Source organism: Vipera ursinii (assembly GCF_947247035.1).
Source record: "Vipera ursinii genome assembly, chromosome: 5".
In the NCBI taxonomy this organism is placed as follows: domain Eukaryota; kingdom Metazoa; phylum Chordata; class Lepidosauria; order Squamata; family Viperidae; genus Vipera; species Vipera ursinii.
The window spans coordinates 52404725-52422238 of record NC_139518.1 but is presented as its reverse complement, the minus strand read 5'-3'; the positions used below and the strand labels follow the sequence as shown (position 1 = coordinate 52422238).

Below are 17514 nucleotides of genomic sequence, written 5' to 3'. Positions count from 1 at the left end.
AATAAATCCAATTTATTCACTGACATTTAGTCCCAGTTAAGTTTATCAAAAGATCCAGTTTTACAGGCTATTGTTTTTATGGTCACTTTGTTCTAGTTCAGACATGTCAAACACAAGGCCCGGGGGCCAGATCCGGCCCGCGAAGTGGTTTCATGCGGCCCACGAAGCCATCCTGGAAACAGTGAGGGAACGGCCCCCACTGCCTTGGCCCTGGCCCAGAGACCCTCCTCCTGCCAGAGACCCTCAGATCTGTCCCACTCCTGCCCAGGCCCCCATAGGCACCCTTGATGCGAACCATGTAGAGCTGGCCACGCCCACCCAGTAGGCCCTACGCACTTTAGCCCCGCCCACCCAGTAGGCCATGCCCACCCAGGCCACACCCACCCAGCCCCCTGAGGGCAACCGCAATGCTGATGTGGCCCTCAATGAAATTGAGTTTGACACACCTGTTCTAGTTTATTTTTCAGTACTTAGATTGTTGATGTATGAATGTATGTTATGAGATAATCAGTGAATGTGCTGGCTGGGCGGTTTGGAAATTTTAATCCACAATATCTAAAGAGCATGGGATTGAATATGCTTGAGTTGGTAGAACTTCACATGCATTATAACTGTTGAGTTGTGGGTTCTGAAGAGCAGGGAAGACGCCAGGCAGGTGAGTACAGAAGAATCATAGCTTTATTGTAGTGAGACTGTACTGTATTGAGGCTTTGGGGTAACGTTGCACAATATATATAGTCCACATGCTCTGAACAACCAATCAGATTGAACCCATTATTTCTGCCACGTTAACTGCTGTCAGGACTGGAGACGTCCTGTCTGGGTTGCTGGAGAACCATTAGTTCTCCAGCAGCACACCTGATTAAACCCCCAAAAGCTCAGTACATAACACCCCTCCCCCTTTTAAGAACAAATAATACAGCCCTTACAAGTTAAAGAATTCAATTCACTCCCAACTTCCAATATATAAGTGAATGTTTGACCCCATTCAAGGTAGTAGATTCATAACGTGACCTTCTCGGATGTGTTATGCACAACTGCATGCAATGAGACTAATGACAGTTCTGCTGTTCTGCCAGTAGTGTTACAGTACCTAACAGTACCTTATGATAACTACAAAGAAATTAAAAAACGTCTCGATGAAAAGACTCACCCTCTGTTAACCCCTTCTCAGTATGCAATGCATCACAACTCTTGTATTGATTAACAAAAGAATCAAAAATATCTTAAATGAGCAGGCATGCCTAAGAACTGGTAATCATTTTACACAATACATTGTCCTTTATTTAACAACATAGTCTGTAAGGTATGCAGGAGGTTTGTGTGGCCGTGAGTAACACCTTGGGGTTCCAACCACTTTGTGGTCTACCCGCTTATCTGGCATGCCATGTGAATTCATGTTTTCCTGTGCTGCAGAATCTGAAGATGGAGAACTGCTCTGGCTGGCCTCTCCAGTTGGCCCACCCCAGAGTCAAGACTTGGAGCAGAGTGAGCACAGCTGTCACTGATGCATGGCTGATCCGACTGATCAGGGGTCCCATGTTGCACCTCAGAGTTGTCTTGGTCCTCCTCGGACTTGAATCCCGCTGTGTGCTGAAAATACTGGTGGTACGGATGAGAGCTAGCTTGTGTGCCAGCTGGAGAACTACGGGAGGAACTTGTGCCAAGGTTCTCACTCAGTGACCATTCTGGAAATCTTTTACTTAACTGGTCAGTATGCTGTCTGACCAGTCACCCTCCCTCCACCCCTACTGTGTAAGATAGGGGTCCAGTTTGGTCAACCACCTGTCCTGGGACCCACAAGTGTCCGGGCCCATAATTTCTGGCCCAGACCAAATCACCAGTCTGTAGCCTCCTCGGGGGTTTGGGTTGAGAAGCATCTGATGCCACTCTGTCTGGATGAAGTCTGTCTAGTTTAGTGATGAGTCGTCTACCCCAACGAAGCTCCGCCGGACTTTTACCTGTGGCTGTGCATGGTGTAGAGTGTTGGCAGAATAAAAAGTCTGCCAGTCTATGATGCCAGTCCCCTGTGATGATGCGCTTGAGGGCATACTTGGTTGTCCTCACCATTCGTTCAGCTTGCCTGTTCGACAATGGGTGGAAAGGTGCAGATGTAGCATGTCTGATTAGGTTCGCTCTGAGGAATGCCTGAAACTCAGCAGCAGTAAATTGAGCCCCATTATCTGAAACCACGACATCAGGTAGCCCATGTGTAGCAAAGAGTTTTCTCAACACCTGGATGGTCCTAGCAGTAGTCATTTTAGAAACCGGAATTATTTCCAGCCATTTTGAGTGGCTATCCACTACTACCAAGAAGAGCTGTCCTTGAAAAGGCCCAGCATAGTCAATATGAATCCTGGACCAGGGAGTATGAGTTTCCTCCCATCTATGGACAGGTGCTTGGGGCATTTCAGGCCTTGACCTTTGGCAGATATAACACCCATGTACTTGCTCCTCAACAGCCTTATCTAAACCTGGCCACCAAAGGTAGCTTCTAGCTAATGCTTTCATGTGCACTATGCCTGGGTGTCCTTCATGCAAGGACTGTAATACTCTATCTCTTAATACTGAGGGAATAATGATTCTGTTTCCTCAAAGCAAACATCCTTTATGTGCAGACAATTCATGCCTTCTAACAAAGTAACTTAGGAATTCAGAGCCTGGACTTTTCTCTAACCATCCTGTGAATACCCATGACAAAACTCTGCTTAGAATTCTATCCGTGGCCGTTTCTGCAGCAATGTCCCCAGCATGGAGGGGGAACTCAGGCAAATCTTGTATGGATAATATTCTTGCAGCAGGAGCTGGGTCAGGATCTATAAGTGGCAGTGGTAGTCTACTGAGGCCATCTGCATGGCCCATTTCCTTTCCAGGTTTGTGAATTAATTTGAATTTATAAGCAGACAGAAATACAGATCACCTGAGCATCCTTGGGGATAATATGATGTGGGGGGTTTGTTTATCTGTTGTAAATAATCCCAAAAGGGGTTTGCGATCAGTGTACACAGTAAAATTTCTTCCATATAAATAATCATGAAATTTTTTGACCCCATCCACTATGGCTAAGGCTTCTTTGTCAATTTGTGCATAGTTGCGTCCAGCAGCAGATAAAGTTCTGGAATAGGAACTTGTTCCTATGGGAAATTGTTCCCCATTCTTTTCTATGTGACTTAAAACTGCCCCCACCCCATAAGGAGATGCATCACATGCAAGACATACAGGTTTAGACTCTATGTAATGAGTAACTGGATTTTTCTGATAAGAGGGCCTTAAGGTCCTGAAAACTCTTTTCATGTACACTAGTCCATTGCCATACAGCTTTCTTATCGAGTAGCAGATAAGAAGCAGATAAGCAGATAAGAGGGGCTCTGCTATAGCTTCCTTATGAGGTAGAAATGTGTGATAAAAGTTCAGTAAACCCCAAAATGCTTGTAATTCTGCTTTGTTTTTAGGACTAGGAGCCATTTTGATGGGCTTTTCCTTTGATTCTGTGGGTTGGATTCCACTGGCATCGATACAGAACCCCAAAAATTCCATTGATGACACCCCCAATACTACATTTATTCTTTTTCAGTTTAAGGCCCGCATCGCGAAGTCTTTGTAAGACAGCCCTGAGCCTATTTGCTAATACTTCTGCGGATTCTCTGGCAATGAGAATATCATCAAAATACGGGCAAACACCTTGAATGCCCTTGAGGGTGCGTTCCATGATCCCACCAAACTCCAACCGTTTGACTTTGAAAGCTCCTCTATGTGTCACTATTGTTTGGGCTGCTGCTGTGGCCTTATCTACTGGCAGTTGTTGATATGCCTGCACTAAATCGAGCTTAGCGAAAATGGCACCACCTTGCAAAGAGGCTAGAATATGGCTGACTGTCGGAACTGGGTAGGCATGCTGGTTTAAAGCTTTGTTTAGGGTACATTTGTAGTCCGCACAAATGCGAACCTCTCCATTTGGTTTAAGTGGGGTGACGATAGGGGTCTCCCACTCTCCACCTTCAACAGGCTGTAATACCCGTTGCTCTACTAATTTATCAATTTCTGAACCGATTTTATGTTTTAATGCAAAAGGAACTATGCACGGTTTGACTCTGGTATTACATTGGGGTCTAATTTAAACAAAATAGGTGGGCCGGTATAAGTTCCTAATTTAGAATCGAACATATCTGCGTATTCTTCACAGACAGCTCTGAGGTCAGCACTCTACGTTCAGTTGATGCCTGTTATCTGAATTCCTAAAGCCTCAAACCAGTCAAGTCCTATAAGACTTGTTCTCTGACCCTCTACTACTATGACATCCAGGTACCCCGAAAACGCTTTAAATTTTACTGATATGGTGGCCTCCCCCTTAATTTTAACTTGGGCATTCTGAAAGTCGGTTAAGATAATGCTCAAGGGCTTCAATTTAACTCAGTGATTGCTGCATTTACAGACATATTTGAATGTCTCTGTTGTGACTCAGGGCCAGCCTGTGGGCCCGACAGCCGGGTCCGATGTATCGGAGGACTCAGATGTGGGGGAGGAGGGAAACGAACCGGCTGATGATGATTTGGAGACTTTGCAGAGTCCTCAGCCGGGAACCTCTTCTCAGCTGTGTGAGCCCGAGAGTGCGGAGGATGATGACCCACAGCTGGCCCTGTTCAAGGACGCCCGACGCAGGAGGCAGACGAGCAGGGACAAACAAAGGAAGGCTATGGGACTCCTCGGGAGGAGGCACAGGGAGACCACGCCCTGAGCTCTCTATAAAAGAAGTGTTTGGGGAGGGGCTAGTTGCTGAAAGCAACTTTTTCGTTTGAGAAGTCAAGCTCTTGTATTTTTGTAACAGTGTAATTAAAACTTGGCAGAAGCCTTTTGATCTTGGACGCTTTCCAGACTCTTCCTTTGATTAGGGGTGCGAGAAGAGGGCTGGTTCAGAACAGTTTGCTTTCAGCCACCCACCCCTTAATACTACGATGGAGCAGCTTCTTGCCGAGAATGTCCAGCTCAACCAGCAACTCACCTTGCTGGCCACTCAGGTGGCACAACTGCAGGCTCAGGTACATGCTGCCCCCCCACCCAGGAGGAAATGTCAGATAGCTATGCCGGATAAATTCGCTGGTAATCCAGAACTGTTTCCTGCCTTCCTGGGACAATGCCAGCTTTATATCAGCGTGAGAGCAGCTGATTTCCCCACTGACCGAGATAAGGTGGGATTCGTGTTGAGCCTTCTGTCGGGAGATGCAGCTCGTTGGGGCACGCCTCTGTTGGCACAGCCTAGCCCTTTGTTGGATAACTTTGGGGGGTTTTGTGACCATATGCGCCTCATGTACGAGGACCCGATTAAGGCACAGACGGCCACCCGACGCCTGAAAGCTTTGAGGCAGGGTCAGCGCCCTCTACAGGCCTATATCAGCGATTTCCGGCTGCTTAGCCAGGATTCCGCCTGGAATGAGGCTGCGCTCGTGGATGCCTTTCAGGATGGCTTGTCAGAGGAGATGTTGGATGAGCTGGCCCGCGTGGACATTCCCTCAGACCTGAATGGGCTGATCCATCTTTGTCTGCGGATCGATGCCCGGCTGCAGCAGCGTAAGAGTCGCCGTGCCACCCCACAGACCCCTGCCGCCCCTGTTGTGCGTGAGCCCCCGGTCCAGAGGGAGGAGCCAATGGAGCTGGGTGCCGCCAGGTCCCGTCTATCGGTGACGGAAATGGACAGACGACGATCGGAGGGGTTGTGTTTTTACTGTGGGGACCCTGGACATTTGGCTGCTTCTTGCCCGAAGAAGCGTCAGCGGGCGTCAGTGACCAAGCCTGCCCCGAGAAAGTCCCCTGCTTTGTTATCGGGAAACGGCCCGAGCCCGATCTAGACGGTGTGAAAGATCGGGCGACCCACAACATCCACACCGAGCGACGCCGTTCCGACGGTGCCTGTGAACCTCCACGGCATTTGATTTTGGAGGCACGTCTGATCCTCCCTGGCAAGTCAGAGGGGATTCCAGTCCATGCCTTAATTGACTCTGGGGCTACCACTAACTTTATGGATTCGGCCTTTGTGGCCAAATGGGCTGTTCCCCAGTGTCCAGTGGATCCGCCCATGCTTGTGGAGACCATCGATGGTCGAGTGCTCCTGTCCGGGCCTATCACGGCCGCCACGCAACCCGTGTGTATGGCCATCAGTACCCATGTGGAGGCCATTCAGTTCTACGTCACTTCGGATCTGCACTTCCCCGTGGTCTTGGGACTGGCGTGGCTCCGGGCGCATGATCCACAGATCTATTGGTCTCAGAACTTGGTCACCTTCCCAAGTTTGCAGTGCGTGGACCACACCCGCCATATCTGTGCCGGCCAGGTGGAGGGTTCCTCAGGGGTTTCCTTGCCTCCCGAACTGTCCGACTTTGCTGACGTGTTCAGCGAGTCAGAGGCGGACCAATTACCCCCGCACAGGCCCTACGACTGCTCCATTGACCTAGTCCCTGATGCGCCTCTCCCAGTGGGGCGTTTGTACTCCATGTCGGAGCCCGAGTTGGCTGCATTGCGGGACTTCCTGACGAAGAACTTGGCTCGTGGTTTCATCCGGCCCTCGTCCTCGCCAGTGTCTGCGCCCGTGCTCTTCGTCAAAAAGAAGTCGGGCGAGTTACGGCTTTGCTGTGACTACCGGAAACTCAACGCTATCACGGTGCGTAACCGCTACCCGCTGCCCCTCATCCCCGAGCTCTTGGACCGACTCCGGGAGGCTAAGATCTTCACGAAACTGGACCTGCGTGGAGCTTACAACCTCGTCAGGGTTCGGCCGGGTGATGAGTGGAAGACGGCGTTTGGTACTCGCTATGGACATTTCGAGTACACGGTGATGCCGTTTGGCCTGACCAACGCCCCCGCTGTGTTTCAGCATTTTATGAATGACGTCTTTCGGGATCTGTTGGACCAGTTTGTTGTGATTTACCTGGACGACATCCTGATTTACTCCCCGTCGCGTGAAGCGCATCATCAGCATCTCCGTCAGGTCCTGCAGCGCCTCCGGAATCATCGGCTGTTTGCCAAGTTGGAGAAGTGCCAGTTCTACCAGGTGACCATTGATTTCTTGGGTCACCGCATTTCTCCTGAGGGCATCGCCATGGAACCGAGTAAAGTTGAGTCGTTGCAGAGTTGGCAACCCCCGCGTCGCGTGAAGGATATTCAGCGACTTCTTGGATTTGCCAACTACTATCGGACATTCATCCCTGGCTTTGCTGCCTTGACAGCCCCCCTCACCCGGCTCCTGCAGAAGAAGACTCGGTTCCAGTGGAACGCCCCCGAACAACAGGCGTTCCAAGCTCTGAAGGACGCCTTCATGAAGGAGCCCATCTTGAAGCATCCTGACCCGCAACGGCCGTTTGTCGTGGAGGCGGACGCCTCCGACATTGCCATTGGGGCCGTGTTACTTCAGGCAGCGACGCCCAACGGTACCCTTTTCCCTTGCGCGTATCACTCACGGAAATTGAATCCCTCGGAGCGCAACTATACCATCTGGGAGAAGGAGCTGCTGGCCATCAAGGCGGCGTTCGAGGCTTGGAGGCATCATTTGGAGGGGGCGCGGCATCAAATCGAGGTCCGGACGGACCACAAGAATCTGGAAAGCCTGCAGACCGCTCGGAATTTGAACCAACGCCAGATCCGGTGGTCCCTCTTCTTTGCGAGGTTTGACTTCCGGGTGCGGTACATACCAAGCGGGCACAACCAGAGAGCGGATGCTCTGTCCAGGAAGCCCGAGTACACCCGAGTGGAAGACAAGCTTCCGCCCAGGACCGTGATCCCCGTCGAGTCTTTTGCTGCGGTGCGGGAGCCGGTGGATATACGGGCTCGGATCCGGGAGGCGCAGCAGCAGGAGGCGTGGGTGGCTCAGCGGAAGGAAGAGGTGGGGCCAGATTCGCCTTGGTCGGTCACGGATGGACTCCTGTATTATCGTGACCGGCTCTATGTTCCAGGAGGGCCACTCAGGGGACTCGTCCTCAGCCAATGTCATGATAACCCGGCTGCGGGGCATTTTGGCCTGTTCAAGACTCTGAACCTGGTCTCCCGTACATTCTGGTGGCCCCGAGTCCGACACGATGTCCAGTCTTATGTCACCTCCTGCGTCCCATGCAGGCAGGCCAAGTCAGCGACAGGGGCCCCGCCTGGTTTACTGCAGCCTTTGCCAACGCCCAAGAGACCCTGGGGGGCTGTGTCCATGGACTTTCTGACGGATCTACCCCCATCCTCCGGCTTCACGACAGTGTTTGTGGTGGTGGACATGTTGACCAAGATGGCGCACTTCATCCCCTGTCGCGGCTTACCGTCAGCTCGCGCCACTAGTCGCATGTTCATCCAACAGGTGTTCCGGCTGCACGGCCTTCCCGATAGAGTCGTCTCCGATAGGGGGGCCCAGTTTACAGCCCGCTTCTGGCAGGAGTTGATGCGGGCGTTGGACATTAAGGTTTGCCTCTCGTCCGCGCATCATCCTCAGACCGACGGGGGTACCGAGAAGGTCATCGGCATTTTGGAGCAGTATCTGCGCTGCTACGTTAACCTGCAGCAGGACAATTGGGTGGACTATTTGGCCATAGCCGAGTTTGCCTTTAACAACTCGCAGCACACCTCCACGCAGATGACACCGTTCTTGGCCAATGTGGGTTATCACCCTCGGTTTTTCCCCCTTTCTCCCGTGGACTCACCGGAGCCGGCAGCGAACGAATTCATGGCGGAGTTACAGGCGATCCATCGGTTGGTGCGACGGCAGCTGGAGAAGGCCAAGGCCGACTACAAGAGGTTCGCCGATCGGTCGAGAAGGGATACGCCTCCATTATCGGTGGGGGATCGGGTCTGGCTGTCCAGCAGGAACCTACCATCCACTCGGCCGGCGAGGAAGCTGGACCACCGTTACCTTGGACCGTTCCCAGTCGAGGCCGTCATCAACCCGGTCGCCTATCGTTTAACTCTGCCACGTTCCCTGCGCGTGCACCCCGTCTTCCATCGGTCCTTGTTGGTCCCCGAACAACCGGCTTGTCCACTTCGCCAAGCGGAACCTCCCCCATCAGGACCTCGTGATGGCGACAGCACCCCCGAGTACGAGGTCGCCAGCATCAGGGATTCCCGCTGGCTGAAAGGTCGCTTCCAGTACCTGATCGAGTGGAAAGGGTACGGGCCGGAGGACTTCACATGGGAAGACGCGACCGCCGTTCATGCCCCTGCGTTGGTGACTGCTTTTCACGAACAGTTCCCATCCCGACCGCATCCGGATCGGCAGACCCGGGGGAAGGGCCCTGCGGTGCGGGATAGTGTTGTGACTCAGGGCCAGCCTGTGGGCCCGACAGCCGGGTCCGATGTATCGGAGGACTCAGATGTGGGGGAGGAGGGAAACGAACCGGCTGATGATGATTTGGAGACTTTGCAGAGTCCTCAGCCGGGAACCTCTTCTCAGCTGTGTGAGCCCGAGAGTGCGGAGGATGATGACCCACAGCTGGCCCTGTTCAAGGACGCCCGACGCAGGAGGCAGACGAGCAGGGACAAACAAAGGAAGGCTATGGGACTCCTCGGGAGGAGGCACAGGGAGACCACGCCCTGAGCTCTCTATAAAAGAAGTGTTTGGGGAGGGGCTAGTTGCTGAAAGCAACTTTTTCGTTTGAGAAGTCAAGCTCTTGTATTTTTGTAACAGTGTAATTAAAACTTGGCAGAAGCCTTTTGATCTTGGACGCTTTCCAGACTCTTCCTTTGATTAGGGGTGCGAGAAGAGGGCTGGTTCAGAACAGTCTCATGCGAAATGATTGAGACTGCTGAACCAGAGTCCAATTACATTTTGCATGGAATGCCTTGCAGTTCAATGGAGAGTTTAAGTTTAGATTTAAGGGGTTGACGAGCCCGTGTGGCAAATACTTCTCCGGCTTTTGAGAAAAACCCACACTGGTTGGACCCTGGGCCCCGGTATCTCTCCTTGTCGGTTCCCCCAACTGATGCTTGGGTTGTCCGTCTCTGGCGAGCCCGGCATACGACCACGATGTGTCCGGTCCTCCCACAGGCCCTGCACGTGGCCATACAGAATCTGCAGTTTGCGCGGGAATGGTTGCCTCCACACCCCATACATCTAGAGAAGAGAACTGCCTTGTAAGTGTTTTCTTTTTGTTGATTTCCATGTTCTTGTGCGCCCGGCTGTTTCTGTAGCTTGTCTATCTCCGTCTCTTCTTCCACTGCTGGTTCGCTGCCAAATTTAGCGACCTCATGGTGAATGGTTTCTTCGGCCTTGATAGGTTTGGCGGTTTGCACTACTTGCACGGCTCTTCTGGCTGCTTCGTCGGCCATTATTTTGTCTTGTGCCTCCGAGAATGTAAAATTGGGTCTGGCGAATAGTCTCTGTTGGAGGGCTTTGTTTCTGAGGCTGCAAACAAACCGATCCCTCAGGCGTTCCTCAAGGTTTGAGAATTTGCAAAGACGCGCGGCCTGGCGCAGGCCCGCGATGTATTCTGACGCCGATTCTCCTGGACGTTGTACTCCCTGGTCAAACTTGAATCTCCACGCCATTTCTGACATTTTTGGCTTAAAATGTCCATTAAGTTTTTGTTTGCGGTCGGCAAATGATAGTGCTTCGATTGGCGTGGGGGCAAACAGGTTTTCTGCGAGGTCGAACGTTGCTGGCCCACAGACACATAGCAGCGTTGCAGCTTTAAGCCCATCTTCAGCGATCTGATTTGCCCTTAAGTAATTCTCGACGAGAAAGATACGACGGCCATTCTTCTGGGTGGCGAATGTCGAACTCCCTTAATTTGCCGACCTTTGGCATCTTGACTAATTCCTGCGTTTCTGATCCTGCTTCTTGAGCTCAGACGGGTAATTCTGATCAAATGGCCACTAGCGTAGTTTGTTAGCCAGCTGAGGAAGGGGAGGGGAAAGATGCCTCTTTCCACCAGCACATAAAGCCGACCCCTCACGAGTTCATCTCTTTAAGGTGAAGCAGGATCCCACCTTCGTCGCCACTGTTGAGTTGTGGGTTCTGAAGAGCAGGGAAGACGCCAGGCAGGTGAGTACAGAAGAATCATAGTTTTATTGTAGTGAGACTGTACTGTATTGAGGCTTTGGGGTAACGTTGCACAATATATATAGTCCACATGCTCTGAACAACCAATCAGATTGAACCCATTATTCCTGCCACGTTAACTGCTGTCAGGACTGGAGACGTCCTGTCTGGGTTGCTGGAGAACCGTTAGTTCTCCAGCAGCACACGTGATTAAACCCCCAAAAGCTCAGTACATAACAATAATATTCATTGCCAGAATACTTGGATGCTTCAAATAATCGAAGCATTCAGTTACAAATTAGGCAATAATGTACATAAAAATGTTTAGGGATTTCAGTGTAAGTACTGAAGTAATATCATGCTCTTAATTTTTCCCCTATTTGTTTCTATATCTGTTTCTTCTTCTATTTTCCTATCTCCAGTTTCTGGAGTAGTTCCAAATAAGATTTTATTTAAGATTCAAGTTTACATTCTACGGCAGTTAGACTTTGTCAATTCACCATCAGAGATTCTGATACGTGTTAGTTATTTGTCCTAAAAGTGACAATGTAATACTTGCTGTAGAGAAAGTAAGGATGGTGCTGTTCAATAGGAAACTAAGCCATACATTTATCCTATTCTGGATGAGGTTTCTCAGAAAAGTACAGCTCTACAGCCTGGGAGGGTTCTTTGATTCTCAGTTGTTGCTAGATTCCCAGGTGAGAAAGCATGTTTGTGTGCCAGCTGTGGTTCTCTTTAGCCAATTGGATTTGGCAACAGTTGTCCATACTTTGGTCACACACTGTCTTGACTTTTGAAAATGTCTTTAAGCACCAATTGATGTAAATGTGACTGTGTTGAAATACCTTAATTAGGTATTTTTTCTCAGCAAAATTTAAGGTGGTAATAATATTAGTCTTCAAAACTCTACTGCAGAGGTCTCCAACTTTTTGGGCACCAGGGACTGGTTCCATGGAGAGAGGTTTTTCTGCAGACCGGAGGGTGTGTGGTTTTGTGTGCTGCCTGCATTCGCGGATGGGGCTTAGTTTGTGCAGCCTGGTTGCTGGCATGCTGCAGCCCACTACTAGTCCATGGACTGGGGGTTGGGGATCCCTGCTCTACTGTACAACATGATTATCTGAGAGACTATGTCTTCTGCTAGAAACCTGTTTGAATGCTTTGATTTACAATAAATATGAACTCCTGCTTTCTTCAGTCTGTATCAAATATTCTCAAAAGTTTTTCAGTTCATGGAGCCCTCATATATCATAATGTTTTTGCAGCACCCAGGACCAACCCCCTTCACCATTTATTCATTAACACAATAGTTTGGTCCAAATATTAAGTATTTCATACTGCCCCTGTAAGTTTGTTAAAAACACCCTTACAGTTTGGGAATTGCAGGTTTTTATATTAGACAAACAGCAGAGGGCTTTCTTCTGCACCAGTCCCAAGCTATACAATATCAAGTCTGCATCTCTTCATTCTTAGTCCAAATCAAAATATCTAATCACAATATCACATTGGTTTTCTTAGGAAGTTATGCTTAAAGTTTTTTGAAGAGCAGCCAAGATTCATCACTTCTTTTAAAATACCTCTCATTCATGAGGCTTTAAAGTCCTTGGGTTTGTATTTTTGTATTTTGGAGTTGCTTTCAGTTATAACAGTATATTCAGTATAATTAGAATGGCAAGGAACAAAATCATTCTCTGCTGAAAACTGTCCTCTATAATTTCTTGGGTCCCTGAAGAAACTTCTGATTGTATCTTAGGAAAATGCATGTTATTGAATTTCCCACTTTGAACAAAAATATTTCTTTATGTCTTAGTATTTTTTATGTATTTATAGTATAGAGGAGGGGCTCATTTTTTTTAACAATAAAAAAATATTTACGGTTAGCAGGGTGAAAGAAACCTGTATTTTCCCCATATTTGATTTACTGACTGTATAGTGTACTAACCCATGCCTAGCTACAGTAATTTACTTGCCTATGCACTCTCTTAAAATTTCAACCATTACAATGATTTTTAAATACAGTGCTGTTAATGCATTAAGGACTTGTAGTCACATATCATCTCCCTCTATATAATTAATCTGCCTTCTTTTCTTTCATATCCTTCCTATGGTTTATTCCAATTTAAGTCTTACATCAGTCTTGCTACTGTATGCATCTTATAAAGAGAGCTGCTCATGAAAGCTTTTGCCTTTCAAAAAATTTGGTAACCAAGAAAGGTGCTATCATACTCCTTCTGATTGTAGACTCACACAATGTGCTGAAATAATTTGGGTGTGTGAAACACGCTGAACTGCTAACCAGACATTTTATCCTTGCATGGTTTGAGAATGTACTCTCTGCATTCGTGCTTTCTGAAGCCTGACTGACTTCAAATTTATTTGCCTAGAAGCTTCTGCAACAGAGAAGTATACAGTATATTAGATTAGAAAGAAACTAGTTTAAATTCCTCCTGTTCTTATCTTATAATAATTAAGCATGCATTTACTTTCTGTGTATGAATGGAGCACAAATTTAATTTCTTCTGTAATTATGAGCAACCAGTAGATAAGTTTGAAGTATAATTACAAGCTTGTCTGGAACGAGTTACAGTATCCTGAATGGAGAACTAAAAGAAGGCAAGCTATAGTGATATACTATACTATATAGTTATGTAGTCGCTTCTTTTTAATTGCCAATTGTCATTGTGAATGACTTTCTTATATGAATGTGCCAAGGATTTCAGCTTTAGTAAGACATTTAGGATAGGTGAATTAACTTATTTACTAATACACTTAATTCTTTAATGCTGAAATTATTTTCCTCTTTTAGCTCATGAGCCTGAATTTATGTTGTAGATCATGGAGGATACGGCTTTGTCACTTGGAACAATAGATGTTTCCTACTTGTCATCTTCAGCAGAATGCACTGTCACAAGATGTAAACATTCCAGTGAAGAATGGGTAAGCAAAATGCATGCTAGTTCAGTGTTCACAGGTTTCTTAAGATAAAACACTAGTGTCCTTTTGAAAGGTGAAAAAGTAAGATAGGATTACTCTTGAAAAAATTAAGAATGTTCAGATAGTCTTTGTTTACCAACCACTTGTTCAGCGATTATTCAGAATTGCCACAGTGCTGAACAAGTGGTACTTGTGACTGGTCCTCAAAGTTCTGACCACTTCAACACACTTATAGCCCCATGATTGTGATTCAGGTGCTTGGTGAACAGTTCACATGATGGTTGCAGCACCCTACAGTCACATGACTGGTATTTCTGACTTTCCCAGTTGGCTTTCCACAAGCAAAGTCAATGGGAAAGCCAGCAGAGAAGGTCACAAGTTTCTCTAGTAAGTCCCTTCAGGCTCCTGGCACTCTCACCCTTCTGTATCATCTCCTTACAGTCTTCCTGCACTTGCACTTCACTTCACTATCCAGCTCTGCAACTTTCTGTGCTTGTGCACAACCTGTGCTAGGCCTCACAAATTCTCCCTTGGTCTTCCCCACCTTACAGCTTTCGCCAACCTTTCTAGGCTTCCCTCAGTCCGATGGCATGCCCCGGAGCACCCCTGTCTTCTTACCTGGGGCTTCTGCCACTTCTGCCTTAATCCTATATCTTCAGGATACAAGACAACTGGGACAACTGGGACAGCTGGGGCTTCAATGACTAAGCAATGCAGTCATGTGGTATTGCGTTTTATGACCACATCCCTTTAGCAACAGCAATCCTGGTCCCAATTGCCTCTGTAACTCAAGGAGTATCTGTAATACATTTAGATTGTTCTATACACAGTTCTTAGGGCAGGATATAATTGATAAAAAATAATACCGTACTATAACCTAGCACCACTTTCATTCAAAATACATCTATAGAAAAAGTTCAGATTTATATTATAATATATAGTAGAGGATTATATTATTTCAGATTTATTCCTACAAGATTTCCAGAAGTGTACAGGTAATCCCCAACTTATGACTGTAATTATGTCCAGGATTATGATCATAAGTCATTGAGTAGGTCACACCCGATTTTGTGACCCTTTTTGCAGTGGCCATTAAGTGAAAGCTGCAGTAATTAAATGACTGTTGTAGTCATTAAGCAAACATGGTGGTTGTTAAGTGAATCTATTTTGCTATTTTACCATCCATTTTACCGAGTAGATGTTTTTAACCAGAAAAAAATGCTTGCAAAAACACCAAAAATCACAGTCACATAATCACAATATGCTGCAAATGGCCATAAATGGAAACTGGTAGCCAAGCACCCAAAATACAATCATGTGGTTGCAGGTGGATACAGTTGGTGGAAGTCTGGAACTGGTTCACAAGACTGTTATCTTGGAATGATTCAGTGTCATATATACAGATTTCATCATTCAAAGGGAGGAAAATATTTTGACAATATAGTTGATCTAGATACTTATAGGCAAACATTTGTATGTATGTAAGTCTATGAATGTGTTTAATTACTTCCAGTAACTGAATTTGGTTGTTTGTTTAAGCAGAACAAATAAATCAGTTCTTAACTTTAGCTAGTTTATTTATAGAAAGCAACCTGAAAGAAATTCAAAGCTTTCCGTTTTTATGTGCTATATTTATATATTCATTATTTTCCAGGGAGAATGCAATTCTAGGCCTACCGTCTTCCGATCAGCCACTTTAAAATGGAAAGAGACTCTTCTGGGCAGGAATAGGCCATTTGTGGGACGCTGTTGTTACGTATGCACTCCTCAAAGCTGGGTAAGTGGAATTATGTTAGTAACAAACTGAAATTTAATTTTCATGTAATGGTAATCAAATAGCCAGAAGGCAATTAAATTAAGAACTCAGTAGCTATGTACTTACCTTGCATAGGTTACTTTCAGATTTTACCTGGTGGAATAGAATAGTATTTGATGCCTCTGTATTAATGAAAAACTGTAAAGCAGGGCCCAGTGATTTGTTCAGGCAAAGTGACGATGCACAGATTTTTCTTTATTGTTGTACTTATTTTTTTTGTGTGGACTGCCCATAATTGTTGATGTACAACTTTAACAAATATGCATATATTTTGCAGATAGCTGAGATTTTATGTGAGAACACTAAACCGTGGCAAACTTTGAGCTATAGATTATTTATATGGGGGTGTGTGCAGATTCTTCCCCTTTAGAGATATTATACAGGAAAATGCTATAGTTATTGTGAACTGCAGTTAGTAATAAATTAATTTATGCATTTTTCTTTCAGGACAAACTTTTTAATACTAATATCCCTTCTTTGGGTCTGCGTAATGTCATCTATATTAATGAAACACATACACGGTAAATACTTTTTTAGTATAGTTAATATTGTGATTTATTAAAAAGGATGTTGTACTTATCTGGAAAATGAGTAAAAAGGTTAAATATTAATGTTAGTTTTGCTGAACTGAACCTGCAGAGTAATGACATTTTGGCTTTCAGTGCAGAGACAAGAAGTAACTATCCAAATAATGTAGAAATATCAAAGGACTCGATTCAAGGCTTCATTATTCATCAACTCTGTTCTTAGAAAACTAGTGCTGCTAGTAGTATTAATATGAGTAATTAAATGAGGCTAACTTTCAACCCCAAAATTGAAACCTGTACATTGGTTGAGCTTGATGCTCAGTTTTTTAAAAAATGTATTAGTCTTTTTGAATGCTAATTGTGCAACATGGTAGTGCAACAATTTGTATAACTGTTCATGAAAACAGGTACTAGTTTTATTGGACAGAATGAAGCTACATAATAATATTTCCCCATAAAACTGTGATGGAATCACTGGCTAAAGAGAGGGGGAGTAAAGAGAGATTCCAAGGATGGAATTGATTTGGAGGAGAAGAAATCTGAGATCAAGAGAAGACATTTGATCTGGCAAGATTCTTGTAAATAGGAGTTTGACAATAAAATAATTGCCTTGCCCAGTCAAGGAGTTGTCCTGGTTGCTTGCTAAAACATATGCATGAGGATCAAAATAAATGTATATATAATGTAATATACTCTGGTGTAAGCCAGAATTTCATGTCAGCTGTCTTCATTAATTTTTAGATTTAAAAAAATGCAAGGAAAGTTTCAGGTTTGTCAGGGATAGAAAGTCCTTTGACATATTTAAGTCTAGTACATTTGGCATGAATTTGAATAAACAAGAATTTACTTGTCAGATGCACATTTGTAAAGCTAATTTTAAGTTTATTTTTTAACAGAATTCATGTGGGAAGCAGATTTTAAATAGCAGATAAAAGATGGTTAGTCCTTTATCTTACAGGTAGTCCTCAACTTATGACTGCAGTGGAACTTGCCCATTATGATTGTAAATCATGATGGTCATAAAATGAATCACCCACATGTCCAAACCAATTTTACAACCCTTTTTGCAAGAGTCATTAAATGACTGCCACAGTCATTGAGTAGGGGCTGGTTTTGTGAAAACCCAGAAGTAAAAACTGCAGTAACACACGATCATGTGGATGTAACATTTGTGAATGTAGCCAGTTGTCTAGTACCCAACATGTGGTCACATGACCTCAAAGAATGTTGGAACTTCAGAA

The 17514-nt window shown here is 46.0% G+C and overlaps 1 protein-coding gene across 4 annotated transcripts in view; it reads left to right on the top strand.

Annotated features, from left to right (window-relative positions):
• Positions 1 to 17514, top strand: part of GPAM (glycerol-3-phosphate acyltransferase, mitochondrial) — a 45536-nt gene that overhangs the window by 1749 nt on the left and 26273 nt on the right. For 2 of the 4 annotated variants that reach the window (XM_083363772.1, XM_083363771.1), the window contains exons 1-5: positions 10029 to 10092; positions 10931 to 11002; positions 13829 to 13933; positions 15585 to 15707; positions 16194 to 16267. In XM_083363772.1, coding sequence (XP_083219898.1) covers positions 10048 to 10092; positions 10931 to 11002; positions 13829 to 13933; positions 15585 to 15707; positions 16194 to 16267 — 419 coding nt within the window. In that variant the 5' untranslated portion in view covers positions 10029 to 10047. Of the gene's footprint in view, positions 1 to 10028; positions 10093 to 10930; positions 11003 to 13802; positions 13934 to 15584; positions 15708 to 16193; positions 16268 to 17514 lie in introns of those variants that run through there. The other 2 variants (XM_083363774.1, XM_083363773.1) reach the window with 2 other exon arrangements.